The following is a 21,090-nucleotide window of genomic DNA, read 5'->3' on the forward strand; positions in this document are numbered from 1 at the left end:
AACACGCTAGTGTGGCAGACTTCCCTTGTGTCTCACCTGGAGCACGCTAGTGTGGCAGACTTTCCTTGTGTCTCACCTGGAACACGCTAGTGTAACAGTCTTCTCTTGTGTCTCACCTGGAACACGCTAGTGTGGCAGACTTCCCTAGTGTCTCACCTGGAACACGCTAGTGTGGCAGACTTCCCTTGTGTCTCACCTGGAACACCCTAGTGTGGCACTTCCCTTGTCTCACCTGGAACACCCTAGTATGGACTTCCCTAGTGTCTCACCTGGAACACCCTAGTGTGGACTTCCCTAGTGTCTCACCTGGAACACCCTAGTATGGACTTCCCTAGTGTCTCACCTGGAACACCCTAGTGTGGACTTCCCTAGTGTCTCACCTGGAACACCCTAGTATGGACTTCCCTAGTGTCTCACCTGGAACACCCTAGTGTGGACTTCCCTAGTGTCTCACCTGGAACACCCTAGTATGGACTTCCCTAGTGTCTCACCTGGAACACCCTAGTGTGGACTTCCCTAGTGTCTCACCTGGAACACCCTAGTATGGACTTCTCTAGTGTCTCACCTGGAACACCCTAGTGTGGACTTCCCTAGTGTCTCACCTGGAACACCCTAGTATGGACTTCCCTAGTGTCTCACCTGGAACACGCTAGTGTGGCAGACTTCTCTTGTGTCTCACCTGGAACACCCTAGTATGGACTTCCCTTGTGTCTCACCTGGAACACCCTAGTGTGGCACTTCCCTAGTGTCTCACCTGGAACACGTGGTCCGCGGTGAGCGCGGGCAATGCCAGCATGTGTGCCAGCACGGTGTCGTGCCAGGCCGCCGCGCGGGACATATGAGGCACACTGTCACCCTTGTGGCACACTAGCCCACTGACGCTAGTGTGGCAGACTTCTCGTGTGTCTCACCTGGAATACGCTAGTGTGGCAGACTTCCCTAGTGTCTCACCTGGAACACCCTAGTGTGGCACTTCCCTTGTGTCTCACCTGGAACACCCTAGTATGGACTTCCCTAGTGTCTCACCTGGAACACCCTAGTGTGGCACTTCCCTAGTGTCTCACCTGGAACACGAGGTCCGCGGTGAGCGCGGGCAATGCCAGCATGTGTGCCAGCACCGTGTCGTGCCAGGCCGCCGCGCGGGACATATGAGGCACACTGTCACCCTTGTGGCACACTAGCCCACTGACGCTAGTGTGGACTTCCCTTGTATCTCACCTGGAACACGCTAGTGTGGCAGACTTCCCTTGTGTCTCACCTGGAACACGCTAGTGTGGCAGACTTCCCTTGTGTCTCACCTGGAACACGCTAGTGTGGCAGACTTCCCTTGTGTCTCACCTGGAACACGCTAGTGTAACAGACTTCTCTTGTGTCTCACCTGGAACACGCTAGTGTGGCAGACTTCCCTTGTGTCTCACCTGGAACACCCTAGTGTGGACTTCCCTTGTGTCTCACCTGGAACACCCTAGTATGGACTTCCCTTGTGTCTCACCTGGAACACCCTAGTGTGGCACTTCCCTAGTGTCTCACCTGGAACACGTGGTCCGCGGTGAGCGCGGGCAATGCCAGCATGTGTGCCAGCACCGTGTCGTGCCAGGCCGCCGCGCGGGTCATATGAGGCACACTGTCACCCTTGTGGCACACTAGCCCACTGACGCTAGTGTGGACTTCCCTTGTATCTCACCTGGAACACGCTAGTGTGGCAGACTTCCCTTGTGTCTCACCTGGAACACCCTAGTGTGGCACTTCCCTAGTGTCTCACCTGGAACACGCTAGTGTGGCAGACTTCCCTAGTGTCTCACCTGGAACACGCTAGTGTGGCAGACTTCCCTAGTGTCTCACCTGGAACACGCTAGTGTGGCAGACTTCCCTAGTGTCTCACCTGGAACACCCTAGTATGGACTTCCCTTGTGTCTCACCTGGAACACCCTAGTATGGACTTCCCTTGTGTCTCACCTGGAACACCCTAGTGTGGCACTTCCCTAGTGTCTCACCTGGAACACGTGGTCCGCGGTGAGCGCAGGCAATGCCAGCATGTGTGCCAGCACCGTGTCGTGCCAGGCCGCCGCGCGGGTCATATGAGGCACATGGGACCCCGCGTGGCACGAGCACTGACCGATTGACGCGTCTGGAATGAAAATTGAGATTGTTAAAACGTAAATTTGCAAAGCCTATAAAGGCAGTGAAAGTCAGGCTTTCCACCAAGGCAGAACGGAGCAAAGAAGTAAGTTATTGCCACTTTTAGTCTCCGCTCCGCGCCGTACGTAATTTGACGTCCCGAAACTTGTCTATTCCGTTTTAATGGAAAAACAGGTGGAGGGCATAATGAAAATAAATGGCATACCTACAAGTCATCTAAAATGTTTGAAATAGTATTGGCTGTGGCTGTGTCGTGGAGCTAGTACTGGCTGTGGCTGTGTCGTGGCGCTAGTACTGGCTGTGAATGGCACTAGCCCTGGCTGTGAATGGCACTAGCCCTGGCTGTGAATGGCACTAGCCCTGGCTGTGAATGGCACTAGCCCTGGCTGTGACTGGCACTAGCCCTGGCTGTGGAAACATGAACGTGATATAATGCTTAATTCAATACAACATACATCTATTTCCGCAATTTATTACACCGATCTTGTCGCGACAAGGAAAAATTTCCGTGCTTTTAAGCGATTTTGTGAAAAATATTATTGGCAGGTAGTTGCTAATTGCTCATAAGATAGGCCCCCTTAATTTAATTTGTTGTCCGTGGTGCATCATCTTTTCTTAAAGGTTTTAAACCTTTGTTTGTCACCTGTCATCCGCTTTGCAATGGAGGGAAGTCGAACCTTAATTTCGAACTCCTCCTATGTTCTTCTGATTAATTTCGTTGCGGGTCCAATGACAGTTTAACTTTCCCCCGGGACAAACTTGACCTACATTGGTTGGGTTTTTGTGGCGGTCAAGCTGTAGATCCTGGCTACACAGGAGTTGCAGTGGTGGGAACGAGAGGTGGGAATAGCCCTGGCTGTGACTGGCACTAGCCCTGGCTGTGAATGGCACTAGCCCTGGCTGTGAGTGGCACTAGCCCTGGCTGTGAGTGGCACTAGCCCTGGCTGTGAATGGCACTAGCCCTGGCTGTGAGTGGCACTAGCCCTGGCTGTGAGTGGCACTAGCCCTGGCTGTGAGTGGCACTAGCCCTGGCTGTGAGTGGCACTAGCCCTGGCTGTGACTGGAACTAGACCTGCATGTGACGAGGGCTCGCACTGTGTACACCAGTGCTGGCTGTGTCGTGGCGCTAGTAGTGGCTGTGTCGTGGCACTAGCCCCGGTTGTGTCGTGGCACTAGCCCTGCTGTGTCGTGGCACTAGCCCTGCTGTGTCGTGGCACTAGCCCTGCTGTGTCGTGGCACTAGCCTTGCTGTGTCGTGGCACTAGCCCTAGCTGTGTCATGGTTACTGTTGAAAATGACTAAAGCGGCTGAATTTGACTGAGCGTCATTTACGGTCAAATTGACCAAAAACGGTCAAAAACAAGTCATAAACTGTAACTGTACAGTAATATCGAGTTGTGAGTTGTTGTAAAGTGACTGGATTTGACCGTTTTAGACCGTCGTGACCGGTCAGATTCAGTCAATTTACATCTCGTCGTGACACTACTGACCTGGTTGCGTGGCGTGTTCTGTGTGCGCGGCCAGCCACCGGTGGCGCGCCACGCCACACGACTGTCGCTTGTCGGCGTCTACTACCAGCATGTTGTGTCGTGGCACTAGCCCTGGCTGTGACTGGAACTAGACCTGCATGTGACGAGGGCTCGCACTGTGTACACCAGTGCTGGCTGTGTCGTGGCACTAGTAGTGGCTGTGTCGTGGCGCTAGTAGTGGCTGTGTCGTGGCGCTAGTAGTGGCTGTGTCGTGGCGCTAGTAGTGGCTGTGTCGTGGCGCTAGTAGTGGCTGTGTCGTGGCGCTAGTAGTGGTTGTGTCGTGGCGCTAGTAGTGGTTGTGTCGTGGCGCTAGTAGTGGCTGTGAATGGCGCTAGTGATGGCTGTGAATGGCGCTAGTGATGGCTGTGAATGGCGCTAGTGCTGGCTGTGAATGGCACTAGTGCTGGCTGTGAATGGCGCTAATAGTGGTTGTGTCGTGGCACTAGTGCTGGCTGTGTCATGGCACTATTGACCTGGCAGTATCGTGGCACTAGTACTGGTTGTCGTGGCACTTTTACTGGCTGTGAATGGCGCTAGTAGTGGCTGTGTCGTGGCGCTGGTAGCGGCTGTGTCGTGGCACTAGCCCTGCTGTGTCGTGGCACTGACCTGGTTGCGTGGCGTGTTCTGTGTGCGCGGCCAGCCACCGGTGGCGCGCCACGCCCCGCAGCGACAGCCGCTTGTCGGCGTCTACTACCAGCATGTGACGGATTAGGTGCTCGCATTCTGTACCAAGAGAATTACAAGTTTATAGTCTGGTCTGCGAACACGTAGAATTTTGTCCAATGACCCCAAGCTACCCATCCTTATCCTGTTGCTGTCGCGCTCGCACACTCACTGCGGGCGCCCGTCGCACAGTCGCGACAGCAATATAATCACGCGCGAGCGATAAGTATGGGTAGCTTGGGGTCATTGGACAAAATTATACGTGCTCACAGACCGGGCTTTAGAAATTATGTTTATTCCACTTTGTTCAGCTAGGTGATCACAGTGGACTCCAGACGATACTTTGGTGTCCTTTGATCATCCATAGATAAGATCGCGTAGGTAATCAAAGTGAGCTTCTTATCCATGGTGACCGAAGGATACCAGTGTTGCTTGGAGTCCACATTGATCACATGGGAAATCAAATCCAGGTGATTAAAATTGAATAAACCAGAAATTATGTAAATACTACTGTTACTACATATAATGTAATGGAGCGTGCTATGCTCGGAGTTTTCCAGCGTGATCGAATCAGAAATGAGGAGATCCGCAGGAGAACTAGAGTGACTAACATAGCTCGCAGAATCGCTAAAATCAAGTGGCAGTGGGCGGGGCACATAGCTCGTAGAGCTGATGGTCGCTGGGGCAGAAAAATTCTCGAATTGCGACCACGAGCCGGAAGACGTAGTGTGGGCAGGCTTCCTACTAGGTGGACCGACGATCTGGTGAAGATCACGAGAGGTGCCTGGATGCGAGCGGCGCAGGACCGGTAACCCAAAAACCTTGGGGGAGGCCTTTGTCCAGCAGTGGACATCTTTCGGCTGAAACGAACGAACGATAATGATGATGTTCAAGGAGCATTTCCACTCACCCTGCGACATGAAGTATGGTATCCGGAATTTGCCCGCTAACACCACGCTGCGTAACTCGTGTAGTGTGCCGCCGTCGAACGGAAGTGCGCCGCACACTAGCACGTACAGAACCACGCCTAGTGACTGCAAGAAAAACAGAAAATGTTTGACACTTTACAAATGCACAAATGTTGCTTAATGAATTATCTTCCACACATAGTTTTTGTACATCTTTACAAACATCTTGCCACATGTTGTTGACCAGAACAACACCCGTACACGTACGCACAGTGGAATGTTAGGAAATGTAATGTGTGGTGCCTAACTAGTGAGCGCTGAAGCGGTAGGACTATCAAAATCAAAATCTTTAGAGCACTCATACACGTCCCAAATATAGCTTGCCCTACCACCACTTCGGGACAACATTACCCATCAAAAACAATACTTGTCAAAAAAACCAAGTCTCGCAACTCAGTTGTTCTATGTATGAAAACACGTGTAAATTAAATTGTTTAGTGCGATGGCCAAGTCAATATATTTATGTAAAACGTTAAAGATTTCCTGGCCTGGACTTGGTATTACATGGATCTCACAACTTTTTACCGTAGAACAACTGAGTTGCGAGACTTGGTTTTTTTGACAAGTATTGTTTTTGATGGGATCTCATTTCTTTTTGTATTTTGTAGACAGCAGTTATGTATCTGGAAAACTGGACCCAAATTGAAAAATTTTACTCGACTTGGCGGTTGCACTACCGTGCCCCCAAATATTTTAGTTTTTCCTTGATTCATACACCAAACACTACTTATATTCCAAATTTAAAGCTTCTAGGTCTGCTAGAAGTGCCTTAGAATTTTGATGATCGGTGAGTCAGTCAGTCAGTCAGTGAGTCAGTGAGTGACAAAATTAAGTAACTTTGACCCGTTATAATTCTTAAACTACTGGTTCAAATTGAATGAAATTTTAAATATACCGTGTCTTTACAATGCCTGCATAGCTAATGAAAATTCAGCCTTCTAGTTTTATCCACAACGAAGTTACAGGCGGTCGAAAATGGCCTGAATTGCTTCGAGAAAAGGATGGTACGGCCGTGCGTGGCGCCAACTGGCAAATATGTGGCGCCAAGGGTGTAAAAATGCCCATAATATTTTAGTTCTGAAGTTCTGCCTTAGGCTAGGTTTAAGTACCAGGCGCCCATACCACTAAAGAAGTAATCAGTAATGTCCTTACCCATATATCCGCTTTAGGCCCGTCATACTGCCGTCCCTCAAACAGCTCCGGCGCAGCGTACGGCGGACTTAATAAGGTTCACCAGTTGGCGCCATTGTGGAGTGAGGTTCTGTCACTCGCCAGTGGCGCCAACTGGCGAGTGTGTGGCGCCAACTGGCAAATATGTGGCGCCAAGGGTGTAAAAATGCCCATAATATTTTAGGAGTTCTCAAGTTCTGCCTTAGGCTAAGTTTAACACCCGTTTTCACAAACGATGCTTGCTTAAGTGAAGCAGCAAATCGAACGCATAGCTTTGAATAGAGCTCTGTGGTTGCTTTGTGTGTCACCCTGTGCGTCCACGCGCACTGTGAGACCTCATAGTAATGTTTGTGAATACGGGCGTAGGTACCAGGCGCCCATACCACTAAAGGAGTAACGTCCTCACCCATATATCCGCCTTAGGCCCGTCATACTGCCGTCCCTCAAACAGTTCCGGCGCAGCGTACGGCGGGCTCCCACACCACGTTGCCAGTGGAGAGCCTGCTGTGTACTCGTTGCTGAAGCCGAAATCTGCGAGCTGGAAATTGAAGCTTGCGTTAATGGGAATAAGGGCTAGAATGGAAAAACATAATTATCTTCAGGCAGCAATGGCTAGCAAGTCCGCTAGTTAGGGGGAAATAGACTTTATTAGTATGGGAATAACGGCTAGAATGGTCAATGGTATCCCCCCTCAACACGCCCCTCTGTCCCCTCTCGTCATGCCCTTCAATCCCCCTTCTTCATGCCTGTTTCCCCCCTCGTCAGGCGTCTCTGTACCTCTCGTTATGCCCCTCTCTTACCCTTAGTTATGCCCCTCTGACCCCCCCTATGCCTTTCTGTCCTTCTTTATTATGTCCCTCTATCACCCGTCGTCATGCCCCTTTATCACCCCACGTCATACTCCTGTATTACCCCTCGTCATGCCCCTCTGAACCCATTAGTTATGCCTGTCTGTCCATAGTTATGCTCTCTGCCTCCTCTCATGTCCATTCCCCTCTTATGCTCTTCTGTCCCCCCTCGTGATGCCTCTTTGTCCCCCCTCATCACACTAGTTACCTTAATGTTCATGTCTCGGTCTAGCAACAAGTTATCGCGGTGCACGACCCCGCTAGCGTGGCAATAGCCCACCGCTGCTACCATCTGAGCGAAAGCTCTCTATCACCCCACGTCATGCCCCTCTCTCCCCCTTCGTTGTACCCCTATATCCCCCTCGCTAATTCCTGTTCCCTCCCTTGTTATGCTTCTCTGTACCCCTTGTCTTGTCATGTCCCTCTGTAGCCTTCGTTATCTCCCTTTGTCCCCCTCATTATGTCCCTCTGTCCCCCCCCCCCCCCCCCCTAGTTATCCCTATCAATCCCCCTCCTTACCTTAATATTCATGTCCCGGTCTAGCAACAAGTTCTCTGCTTTTAGATCGCGGTGCACGACGCCGCTAGCGTGGCAATAGCGCACCGCTGCTACCATCTGAGCAAAGACTCTCTGTTCCCCCTTGAGATGCCTTCTATCCCCCCTCGTTGTACCCCCATATCCCCCTCGTTATTTCCTGTTTCCCCCTTGTTATGCCTCTCTGTACCCCTTGTCTTGTCATGTCCCTTTGTAGCCTTCGTTATTTTCTCTGTTTCCCTTCGTTATGCCCCTCTGCCCCCCCCATTGTCAAGCCCCTCTATCCCCCCTCCTTACCTTAATATTCATGTCTCGATCTAGCAACAAGTTCTCTGCCTTCAGATCGCGGTGCACGACCCCGCTAGCGTGGCAATAGCCCACCGCTGCTACCATCTGTGCGAAGGCTCTCTGTCCCCCTCTTTATGCCCTTATGTCCCCCCTAGTTATGCCCCTACGTCCCCCCTCTTCATGCCTGTTTCCCCCATTGTCAAGCCCCTCTATCCCTTCTTACCTTAATATTCATGTCTCGGTCTAGCAACAAGTTCTCTGCCTTCAGATCGCGGTGCACGACGCCGCTAGCGTGGCAATAGCCCACCGCTGCTACCATCTGTGCGAAGGCACGGGCTGCTTCCGATTCGGGCATGCGGCCGCGCGTTACTAGGTGGTCTGGAAACAACATACGTCAATTACTGTCAACTGCAGGAGCATAACCTTCTCTAATTTCATCATCATCATCACTTCAGCTATAGGACGACCACTGCTGAACATAGGCCTCCCCCAATGATTTCCATAAAGGCCAGGTTGGTAGCGGCCTGCATCCAGCGCCTTCCTGCTACCTTCTTGCTACCTTTATGGTCCATCTTATGGGTGGACGTCCTAAGCTGCGCTTTCCGATACCACTCCAGAACCTTGCTGCCCCATCGGCCGTCAGTTCTGCGTACTATGTGCCCTGCCCATTGCCACGTCAGCTTGCTAATCCGTCGGGCTATGTCAGCGACTTTAGTTCGTTTACTTTGCCAGGTGCAAATGGATTTGGTCTACACTCCTCACGCCTGTCTGTTTGGATCGCTGTCCACTCTTCTGGTGGCTATCGTAAAAGGGCCTATGTACTAATGTACTGAATAAACTATTTGAATTTGAAGGTGACTGAGGGTGAAATATACGAATATCAAGCCTCCCAACTCGTCTGGTTTTGAGCAGTAAAAAAGAAAACCCAAACTACCTACTAAGACTACGAACCGAAGATTTTCTGAACATCAGATATCTTAAGATAACGCAATATTTTAATAACAACTTAATAAAGTGTTACTTACCAAATATTTCACCGTTCGGCGCGTATTCTGTTACTAAGTATATTGTGTGCGTGCTTTCCATAACCTGAAAACAATTAATAATTTTATTAACACAAGCAAGGAATCTCTAAAATACTTCATCATCATTATCATCATTTCAGCCATAAGACGTCCACTGCCGAACATAGGCCTCCCCCAATGATTTACATATTGCCCGGTTAGTAGCACCCTGTATGCAGCGCCTTCCTGCTACCTTTATCACTCACTAAACTCATTTTATTTTTGCAAGTAGCCTTTTAAAAAGCACTTTTACACGTCCCAGTATGAACCATACCATTGCTTTGGAACAATAAATGGGCTAGTGCTGAGAAGAAGCAGCGCAAGAAACTCAGGTCACTACACTTTTTTTTATCCACAACGAGGAAGCTCTTGGCCTGTATCTCACCTGATGGTAAGTGATGATCAGGCCGAAGGTGGAAGCGAGCTTCACCCGGAATCCTCAACCACAGAGGAACTGGCTATCTTACCTCTAACCGCCGGAACACAACAATGCTGTTAACAATGTTGTTATGGCGACAGACTTAGGTAAGATGGTGGTAGTTAGCCAGGCGGACTTAGAGCAAGCCCTACCACCCACCAAACCGAAAAGAAATCTGCCCCCACTGGGAATCGAACCCGGGACCTCTGCGTCTGAAGCAGGTGGTCTTACCACTAGACCACAGAGACGGTTAAAACTATTGATCGTCGGTTCACCTTAAAAGAATTAAGGACTTTTAATGACTTTACCTGATATAATCGGACTATATGTGGGTGTCTCAGTCTCTTCATGATGGCTATCTCTCTGAAAGTCTTCTTTAAATTGTCTTCGTCTAACCTAGATTTGTCTATTATTTTTATTGCAACCTGAAACAGAAAGATATCAACGTTTATTTTATTGGAAAATCTTTAAATAAAGGCTGATTTTGCAGTTTCCAAGAATTTTTTAATAAGCTCTATAGTTCTAGTCATGTTGTCTCGTTTTATCGCAAAGAATCACCATAATATGATAAGAGCGAGCAAAAACGGAAATGGGTATAGATCGTTTCATCCACGAAGACACACCCCACCAATTTTTGGTCGAAGGAAGCGCAGGGAGTTTGATCTGAGCAATCCGAGCGTCATTATTGTAGTATGCGTGGATAATTTGTACCGATAACACTCTAATTAGCGGAAGAATGGTGGGGCGCGTCTTCGTGGATGAAACGCTCTAAAGCTGGAACTGTGGCCAATAGAACCTTGGAACTAGGCCTTTAGACAACAAGGACATTGGTTTCATAAATAAATTATTAAATCTACACAAAAGAATTAATTTCGGAAATAAGTTAAAACCAGAAAGGTAAGGCCCAAAACATTTATTTGTTCTAAAATAGTTTTTGTTTTAATTTAAAATATGTAGGTATGTTATTTAAATATAGATATTTAAACACAGTTATAGTTAAATTATGCGTGTCTTAATGTAAAATTAGCTACAAGGAAGTGGTGCGGATGAAACGTGAGGCGTATGTACAGTCGCGGAATGAAAAACGTAGAAAAATAATTACTAATTACCTACTTATTTATTAGGACGAATTATTAATATTTATGTAGGTATACCATGATTGATACTTCTGGAGTCGGTGCCAAGATTATGAAACATGTAAAGTTTGCCTGCACCGACTCCAAAAGTATCAATCATGGTATACCTACATAAATATTAATAATTCGTCCTAATAAATAAGTAGGTAATTAGTAATTATTTTTCTACGTTTTAGTGTAGGTTTTTTGGAGTCGGTTTTATTTTTTTTTATAAAATTTTACTTATTTCTTGCTTTTTAGTTAACTAATTATTACCTTGATGTTACCACTGAAGGTAGGCAGTACACTGAGACCAAAAAAAATTGGTTCATAATCGGCGGAGATATTGCGTATAAAAAAGTTCATCCCCAATTTTCCACCCTTGGGGGTGAAATATTTTCTTCAAATTCGCATGAAACCACCCTTTTGATAATACCTATTCAACAAAAAAATAATCGTTCAAATTGGTTTATAATCGGCGGAGATATTGCGTATAAAAAAGTTCATCCCCTATTTTCCACCCTTGGGGGTTGTTTTTTTATTATTAAATTTAAATGGGACCACCCTTGAGGTATTACCTATACGCCGAAAAAAGATTTGTTCAAATCGGTTCATAATTGGCGGAGATATCGCGTAACAAACATAGAAAAAAAAAAAAAAAAAAAAAAAAAAAAAAACATACGGGTCGAATTGAGAACCTCCTCCTTTTTTGAAGTCGGTTGAAAAGGTTCGTCACCTTAGTGTCGGTTTTCGCTTGCACTAGTACTGTGTAAGAGTCAAACCTGCCAACATAACCGTGCAAGAAACAGTGCTGCTAACATTTAAATAAATATGACGTTTGCTAACGAATAAGGTTTTGCTTGTTTATTTTTCTATCCCATCAGTGCAATGTCACAGAATAAGTAATAGTACAGGTACAGAAGGATTACTCCGCAAGACGATTTAAATAAATGCGAGTCTTGCTACGACGCGATACAGTGGAATTCAGCTCGCACAGCACTACGTACCTACAATTTTATTCACCTACAAGTTTTGTCTCTTTCTATCGCGTGCCTCTGAACTCTTCTTACGCTGTTAGGGTTGCTGTCTAGTGAAAAAATAATTAATCTACTTATTTGCAATGAGGTACGTATGTAGGTAAGTATGCATTCATTATGGAAAACCTTGGGAGAGGCCTTTGTCCAGCAGTGGACGTCATTTGGCTGAAACGAACGAACGCATTCTGAGAAGTAGTCATGGTAGGTTAGGTTCCTATACTATCCTAAGAATTATTGATTACCTACATGGCCAACATACCTTTCAGCATCTTGGGGAAGCGAAAAAAAAGATAAATCCGGTAGATTTCTTTTCGAATTTAAACACCTGAACGCCGCACAATATTTCTTTCTCTTTATGTCCATTTTTAAATAATACTTCGATTATAGAATTATAATCATACTACAACGCACGCCAGTGTCCTGACGGGCGCGCGCGTGACACTCGACTGATATAATACCCGCCGGCGGGGCGCTTCGCTGTAGGTAATTATCGGATGTACCGCGCGGAGTGAGCCAGGCCTGGCAATGTTACAAAATGTAGTTTTTTTTATTTAGTAGATAATGGCAGGTTGAACCAACAAGAAGGTTTTAGTTTATCAATCATAATAATCTTCTTGACAAGTTAAATCGTCAAACAACTTTGATCTGAATAATTTTGAACTTTACTGACGATCAGTTAAAGATCATTTTCTCTAACTCGAGATTATTCTGTAACATAGTTTCAAAAGGTAATATGTGCTCGCGATTCGTTGAAGGAATCAATTTGAAAACTGACGAACCTTTTCATTCCGTGACTGTACCATACGTTTCGTCCGCTTTAGTAGATGTTACTTAGGTATGTATCTATTTATTAATGTTTTTTTTACCTATTACTATATACCATAGTACAGTCAAAAGCTTTACAGCTTTACAGCTTGACCATTAAGCTTGAATCAGCAAAGGGGAGAAAAAGTAAAGCCATCGTTTTTATGCAGCACAAAGCATTATTTGACTGCGATCGCACCAGTCTAGGTAGGATAGATGGTACGTACAACCCGGTCAAGTGAACTGCGCATTTGACGGCCGTGACGTTACATCGCCGCTCTGGTACGGACGCATCGAACGCGAGGTGTGGCTAAGTGCGAGGGAGTCGCATTCCAACAAGGTGCGCAGTTAGCTCGATTGGGTTGTATCTGCCTTGTAAATGCTTATTCACTCTCGCCTTGAAGAGGCTCGGATTATAGTGCGAGGGAGAGACTGGAAAGATTGGACCGGCATCAAAATGATTGCGAAGAAAGTAGGAATTTCAAGAATCACCTAACCATCAGTGCAGATGACAATTAACCAACGTTAACTTCAAGCCTTGGTGTTTATGCATTTATTACGTGATGTAGAACACCTATGTCTGACCGATAAGATTAGCAATTGAACCGAATTAATACAGGCAGATAATGCAAAAGATTAGACAACCATACTGATACACGCGTCCCCAACCCGTCTGGCCAGAGTGGGGAGTGTAGGACAAATCCTCTTGCCTCTGGTAAATTGGAGAGGGTCGTGCTCCTGCAGTGGAGACTAAATTACCTGACAATGACTCTACCTCTATGGTTTACGGTTTATGGTTCCAGCAAAATGGAATAGACCACCCATACTCTTCCCGTGGCTGTCGTGAGCGACTAAGGGACAGATATGCGAACACCAGGCCGCCCCAACCCGTCTGGCCAGCGTGGGGAGTGTAGGACAAATCTCCATTTGCCTCTGGTAAATTGGAGAGGTACTGGAGTGGAGACTATGAAAGACCATGATGATTAAACCATAGAGATTCCGTGAATGATGTAAGAGACGACTAAGGGACAAATATGCGAGCATCAGGCCTCCCCAACCCCGTCTGGCCAGCGTGGGGAGTGTAGGACAAATCCTCTTGCCTCTGGTCAATTAGAGAGGGTCGTGCTCCTGCAGTGGAGACTAAATGACCTGATGATGTTTCAGCCTTTGTACCTATACTTGAGACGCAAAGAAAATGCATTTAGGTTGTAATTTACACCTGGGTGGTATAACTTTCGATAGAGTAGAAAAGGACCTCTCCCATTTTCTCCGTGGATGTCGTAAGAGGCGACTAAGGGACAAATATGCGAACATCAGGTCTCCCCAACCCGTCTGGCCAGCGTGGGGAGTGTAGGGTAAGGGTAGATCCTGGTAGATCTTAATTTGACCTCTGGGAGAAAATTTACTAGTTTACCAGAGCCAAATGGCAATTCTCCATTTGGCTCTCGTAAACTAGTATTACGATGGAAGAAAGAACTGATCAGAAGATGGAGCTATAATATGACTATTATTTTATCTAACCTAGAAACTAAATATCTACCAATTCCACATAGAAATAAAATGCAATTTGATGCATTACTATGATACCAACAAACGTAATCTTGAGTTTGATTTTTTATCGCCTAAGGAACTAGATAGTGGCATATTCTCTGTTTTGCTGTTTTGAAAAGACCAGGATATGTATTGTATTATTACAAGATAGATGATAAGAAAATGAATATACGAATGATTTTCAGTTATCAATATTATTGTTGCAATGACATAGGGTTTTATTAGTATACGAATGATTTTCAGTTTCAGTTATCTTTGAATCGAGTATTGTTGCAATAACAGGGTTTTTAAAGTTGACTTATCGGCACATTATATCGAAATACTTCGATTGGTAACGAAGATAAAAATCTCTCTCCAAAACCAGTTAAAACCAGACTAACTTGAAAATACATATTTGAATTTTACTGTACTCAGTCATACGCCCGTATTCACAAACACAGGTCTCACAGTGCGCGTGGACGCACAGAGTGACACGCTAACCAATCACAGTGGGCTGAGTGTGAGTTTAAATCAACCGCACTTACTAGTGCGTTTAAAAATTGTATGAAAATTTTAGTTTTTGAACGTTTCCGCTAGGGGCGCTGTACAATCCGTCATACATTAAATGTCATTTTTTGACGTGGTCACTAGTGAGCGCGTTTGATGAAAACTTTCACACTCAGCCCTCTGACTGAGCTCTATTCAACGCTGAGCATTCGATTTGCTGCTTCACTTACCTATTTTATTAAGCACGATAGCTTAAGACTAAGCATATTATGTTTGCATAGGTGGGCAGAAAAATTACAATTGTTATGGCCCTTGAATCATACCGAAAAAAATATTACGGCCCCAAGGCTTCAAAGTTTGGAGACCCCTGATCTAGACTAATAAGATACTCGTACGTAAAGAATTTCACCGACCAGTAGAGCTACAAGAATGACAATCAATACCCTGATAATGAAAAGTCAAACAGGTAATAGATTTCAAAGATAATCGCTAATAACCTTCACGAGGCTTTCGATTTCAACTAAGACTCCCCGCAAACTGCAGACTTACGTCCGTATTCACAAACATTACTATGAGGTCTCACAGTGCGCGTGGACGCATAGGATGACACACGAGGTGACACGAGCCAATCACAGATTTGCTGCTTCACTTAAGCAACATCGTTTGTGAATACAGGCGCTAGTTGGCCAACTCATGATAGTTTGGTCGGCTTCTATCTAAGCCTTGTCGCATAGGTACCTACTAAATTTTTGTCGGCCGATAGTTGGGTCGGGCTGATAATCAGTATGGACAGTTGGAAATGTATGAAATTGCGCTGGTATCGGCCAAATCTTCATACAAATTAGAATTGGGCCCATTTGTGACTAAAAGTATGTAGTCTGCGGAAAGACTAATTTGTATGATGAATCGGCCGATACCAAATCAACTTGTAATGTGCGCACTTCCATACGTCTTCATACTGATAAACAGCCCGACCACACTATCAGCCGACAAAATCTGTTGTCTTAGGGCGCTTGCAAACGCACGGCAAGCACGCGGCATTCGTCCGGCACGTAACGTCCAAATTGAAAGCGCCTTTAGACTCCTCCAGTACGTACGCACATTACACCGATTTGGTATCGGCCGATTCCTCATACAAATTAGAAGCCGACCTAACTGTAACTATCGGCCGATAAAAAGTCTATAATCTGCGGAGAGTCTATGAGGAATCAACCGATACCAAATCAGTGTAATAAGCGCAGTTCCATTTGTGTTCATACTGATTAACAGCCCGACCTTAGGGGAGGCCTATGTTCAGCAGTGGACGTCCTATGGTTGATATCATGATGATGAACAGCCCGACAAACGACAAAACTATTGATAATTTGAAGTCACGATAGCCGAACGGTGAAGGGGTCGGACTGGCCGACTCGTGATCCGGGGAACGCGGGTTCGGTCCCCGCCGCCGCTCGACTATTGTGGTGAGCTCACTCGTGAAGCATATTTAGCTCAGTACGAGGGGCTAACGGGACTATTAGTAATTTGTGCAATAACAAATTGCTAATAAGCGGCTGATTGACTGTACAGGTGATGGAAGAGCTGGCGCATTTCTTGGCCAAAGAATCAGTTTGGCCAATCAGCGCGGAAATGCAGCCAGCATTCTGGACACCATGTCGCGTTGCTTGGACAGCGATTTGGGACATATTTTTTATTTGTAAATATTTAGTCCATGTAGGCTAATAATCTTTAAAAAAAAAATAACCCTCCTTCTGGCGCAGTCGGGTAAAAAGTCTGCAGTTTGCGGGGAGTCTAAAGCGATTCTCCCGACCCTGACATTGGCCTGTCCCATATTTCAAGTCGAAAGACTCCACTGTCCCTGACCCGCTGGGACCTCGACTGAAGCTCACGCTACACCCAACCTTGGACAACTTCCTGTCCCACCATGAACGTTAAATGTCGGATATTCGAAGTTACATTGTCGTGGGTAAAAGGGCATTTAAAATGGTGAGTAGATACCAGCGTCAAAAAGTTCGTGACACCCAAAGTGGCCAAAAGTTGACAGCAAAACCTTATTCCAATTGTAACAAAGACGTGTTGCGAACTTATTGGCTACTTTGGGTGACACGAACTATTTGACGCTGACTGTACATAGTTATGGTAAAGGGCCGTATTATGAAACGACACTGAAGCATCAATGTGCAATAATCTGGTCTTAATATGCACCTGATGTCGTGCCCTGAGTGCCCAAGCAACTGCACTCAGGAGGATTTGATGAGTGCTATACTGACAACGCCACTCTTGTGGCGAAGTTTTGGGCTGACACTGTGTAGGTTTGTTGTCGACACGAAAAGAAGCATTTTTTATGCAAAACAAGGCCGGTATTTGACCGCAATCGCACCTGAAGTTAAGTGAGATGCAGTCTAGGATGGTACATGTATGCCCTGTGCCTATTCACTCTAGCCTCGAAAAGGCCCGGATTATAGTGTAATTCATCCCCCTTTTTTCATTCTCATAGATAGATATTTCGATGGAAAACCGATCAGCAGGCGGCCGGTATTTCATACACAACCTTTGGGTTCATTTTTCATACACAACTTGAATGCGTGGGGTTTCATTGTTGTTGTCCGATTCAGTGTTGGTACTCTCTTGTTTGCCGCAGATCGTTTACAGTTGGTTCTGTAAGGTATCATGAAGTTCCATGTGGCCTTTGCGTTTTGTTGACACTTTCGCATTTATGTTATTAGTAGTGGTAATTTATTAAGTATCTGTAGGGTACGTACATTGCATGTTCATTTTATTAAACTAGGATAACGGTGTTGACTGTCCAATTAGTCTGTATATTTATTGAACTATCTTAAGAAAAAATTTAATATGTATTGTTCAGTTGTTTGTTTTCCTAAATAAATTAAAAAAAAAAAAACCTTGATTCGGTTTTCAGTGTCAATAGTTCTTTTATTTTACAGTTATTTGTAAGAATATCTCGCCCGTATTCACGAACGATGCTTGCTTAAGTGAAGCAGCAAATCGAACGCACAGTTTGAATAGAGCTCTGTGATTGGTTCACCCTGTGCGTCCACGCGCACTGTGAGACCTCATAATAATGTTTGTGAACACGGGCGTCTTTCTATGTACGATGTTCACATGTTATCAGTCAATTTTCAGCCGCAGGGGCCTGTAGCAAGCCGTCCTTGGCCCGTCACTGACCCCGCGCCAAGGTCACGCCGCTACCCACCTAAATGTTTATAGGCTGTATTGAACAGCTGATTTGTGTTGCTATATGAAAGCAGACTCATCTGTAACTAGAACTAAGCGTTTCGATAAAAAATCAAAAATATTTATTCAGTTTAGACCACAAGTGGCACTTATGAACGTCAAAATATAGTAAATAATAAAAAAGAAAAGGTAGCCCTTATGGGGCCCTTTTGAAATGCGAACAAAAGGGCTCACGGTGGTGGTGATGACTCTTTTATATGCGAACAGCTAGGGACTGGAATTCGCCGCCTGCTGCTGTCTTTCCCGAAGATACTCCGGGCCTTTTCAAGAATAGACACTTTTTACAGATATGTGCGTAGTACATGAAGCTTCATCCGAAATCTTCAATAGGAACTGACTATTTTAACTATTATGACGACAGAGTTAAGATGGTGGTAGCTAGCCAGGGGGATTTAGAACAAGCCATAACACCAACAAAGCCGAGCAGAAAGTTTTGCCTCCACTGGGAATTGAACCCTGACCTCTAGTAGACTTAGAGACAGAAAGAGTCGGTTTAGTTAAAACTGAACAGGTTGACTAGTAACTCAAATAGAATTTGACAAAATCCTTGGCTTTCACTGCCTTGAAGTGAGGTAGGTATCCTTGAAGGACAAGGCCAGAGGAACTTCGGAGGTACGAAAGGTGGCACATCATGGCACCTTGTGCTGTTTGTAATAGATGCGACTTTGCAACAGAAATGTATCTGTAAGCTTTTGAATCGAGGAAGACAATAATCCATACTTTTAATGAGAAAGTAACTCGGTCTACATTTCACGTCAATACTGAACCAATTTTCATGAATTTTGATACAGAGCGAGGTTTTAAGACCTTGAAGACCAGATTATTGACTATATTTGTACTTTTAAATAATAATTAACCTGTCTACACGTCTTCCGACACTCGAGAACTTTTCTGCCCCTGATGGCGTTTCTATTCTACTATCCAGTATAACTTGACAGTTTAACTTTCTCCCGGGACAAACTTGACCTTCACCTGGTTGGATTATTGGCGGTCAAGCTGTAGATCCTGGCTACACAGGAGTTGCAGCGGTGGGAACGAGAGGTGGGCATGGTCCCGTTTATCCAGTAAACATTGCTTTCGTATACCGTTCAGTGTTTCTAAGTCATCATGAAGTCAACGGTCTTCCTTGGCCTTGTTGGCTTGCAAAAAGCATGCCATTTTTTATCAGTTTTTTGCGAAGTGATTGTGATAGGGTTTTTGTTTACTCTTACTGAATAATACTGTGCAATTACGCAAGTATTGTGCCGTTGTTGGGGCAAAATATTTTATAGTTTAGTCCTACTAATATTGTAATCCTACTAATATTATAAATGCGAAAGTTTGGATGTCTTCATGTCTGGATGTTTGTTACTCTTTCACGCAAAAACTACTGAACGAATATTGATAAAACTTTACAGTATTATTGTTTATAACCCAGAATAACATACAGGATATTTTTTTTTTGTCTGTGACAAACGAAATTTCACGCGGGTGAAGCCGCGGGCAAAAGCTAGTTTGAAATAATGGTCATTGGGTATCCTTACAATTTGTCCTAATTTTGAGCAAATATTCTGTTGATGTTGAGGTGTTGATTCCCAACTCTAGTTGTAAGTGATTCACCATGTGAAATATGTGGGGGAGGCCTTTGTCCAGCCGTGGAGGACATTACCCTACTAATGATAAAAGAGCTAAAGTTTGTGAGGTTGTAGGGGCTAATCTACTGAACCGATTTTGATAATCCTTTTACCAATATAGTCACATTATTTGTGAGTGTCATATTAACTCGAAAAATTAACTTTCTGTGACAGAAAGTGTGTGTTTTAATAAATTCAGGTGCTTTGCTAGAAAACGCCAATTTATATCAGGCAACCCTAAACACAGGTGGGGCGGGGGTAGATCTAAAACAAATTGAAGACAGAAAAGCTCGCTTTTGCGCGGTTTCCGCAACTTCGTCATTGTCTACAAGTCTGGGGCTTGAAAACTTTACTTTTGCCTGGCTTCGGGTTCTTTTGCTTTTGTACTATTTTGAAGCTGTTTTGTACGTCTGTAGGCGTTTGGTCGCAGACTGTACGACTAGTCGTGACGACTAAACGCAGAACTATCATGGTATTAATAGTAGTAGTCGGCCGTAGTAAGGACAATCTTTTCAGGTGGGGATTCTCAGATGGTTCAAACTTGGAGTGCAAATATGGTTGTGTTTTCCAGTCGACGAAGCACATGATGTCGTGCCCTGCGTGCTCAAACAACTGCACGCAGGAAGATTTAATGAATGCTACTGACAACGCCACTCTTGTAGCAGTTTTGGGCTGACACTGCGTAGGTTTACTGTCGACACGACAAGAAGGTAGTAGTAATGACAGACTAACGGAAGGTCCGTGGGAAGGGAGTTGCACTATGCCGATTATGGTTGTCAGAGAATTACAAAGCTATTAAATGTGACTCTTCCCGCCAGAAGAACAAGGCACGAGAAGGTATCCACGAAAATCGCGTAGGGAAACTACCACCATTGTTCGTTCGTTTCAGTCAAATGACGTCCACTGCTGGACCAAGGCTCCAAAGGCCTCCCCCAAGGATTTCGATAACGACCGGTCCTGCGCTGCCCGCATCCAGGTTCTTCCCGCGACCTTCACCAGATCGTCGGTCCACCTAGTGGGTCCACCACCATAATACATTTAAAACAAATTCCATGTTTCGGAGAGCACGTTATCTTTTTACCATTATTATGCGAATTCATTTCATACGTCTAATCGCCCACACAATGTTTCATTATGCCAAACATTGGACCACACATTCCTCCAAAGCCTGTGTGGTGCACAAAACAATTGGCTGTTGGAGCCAAACTAGCATTATGCAACGAGTGGAGTGGCGTAGGCGTACTGCAGAATAGAATAACGACGCGGACGAGATATTAGCTCGTAATACAGACCCTAACTAGCTACGATCATACCTAGTTGAATTCAAATCAAGTTGAGCAGCGTTTCCAAATAACATTCGTTCGTTCGTTCGTTTCAACCGAAAGACGTCCACTGTTGGACAAAGGCCTCTCCCAAGGATTTCCACAAAGACCGGTCCTGTGCCGCTCGCATCCAGGCACCTCCCGCGACCTTCACCAGATCGTCGGTCCACCTAGTGGGAGGCCTGCCCACGCTACGTCTTCCAGCTCGTGGTCGCCACTCAAGAACACTTCCAAATCACATGCGATGAAGAATTCGTATATGAATTATTGTATGTTTTCTCCATTATTTA

General features: G+C 45.5%; 1 protein-coding gene and 1 long non-coding RNA gene across 2 annotated transcripts in view; one reads left to right on the top strand and one right to left on the bottom strand.

The window, feature by feature from the left end:
* LOC135085706 (uncharacterized) overlaps positions 1 to 21,090 on the top strand; it is a 463,562-nt gene that overhangs the window by 90,355 nt on the left and 352,117 nt on the right. The window lies entirely within an intron of this gene.
* The window catches only part of LOC135085747 (uncharacterized), a 63,028-nt gene that overhangs the window by 35,706 nt on the left and 6,232 nt on the right, over positions 1 to 21,090 (bottom strand). Inside the window, exons 2-10 of the mRNA XM_063980546.1 lie at positions 9,929 to 10,045; positions 9,164 to 9,227; positions 8,362 to 8,516; positions 6,875 to 7,006; positions 5,241 to 5,364; positions 4,274 to 4,390; positions 1,531 to 1,679; positions 1,065 to 1,166; positions 755 to 856 (exon numbers count right to left, since the gene is read on the bottom strand). Of these exons, the coding sequence (XP_063836616.1) occupies positions 755 to 856; positions 1,065 to 1,166; positions 1,531 to 1,679; positions 4,274 to 4,390; positions 5,241 to 5,364; positions 6,875 to 7,006; positions 8,362 to 8,516; positions 9,164 to 9,227; positions 9,929 to 10,045 (1,062 nt within the window). The remainder of the gene's footprint in view (positions 1 to 754; positions 857 to 1,064; positions 1,167 to 1,530; positions 1,680 to 4,273; positions 4,391 to 5,240; positions 5,365 to 6,874; positions 7,007 to 8,361; positions 8,517 to 9,163; positions 9,228 to 9,928; positions 10,046 to 21,090) is intronic.

The sequence above is a fragment of the Ostrinia nubilalis genome, chromosome 29, assembly GCF_963855985.1.
Source record: "Ostrinia nubilalis chromosome 29, ilOstNubi1.1, whole genome shotgun sequence".
Taxonomy (NCBI): domain Eukaryota; kingdom Metazoa; phylum Arthropoda; class Insecta; order Lepidoptera; family Crambidae; genus Ostrinia; species Ostrinia nubilalis.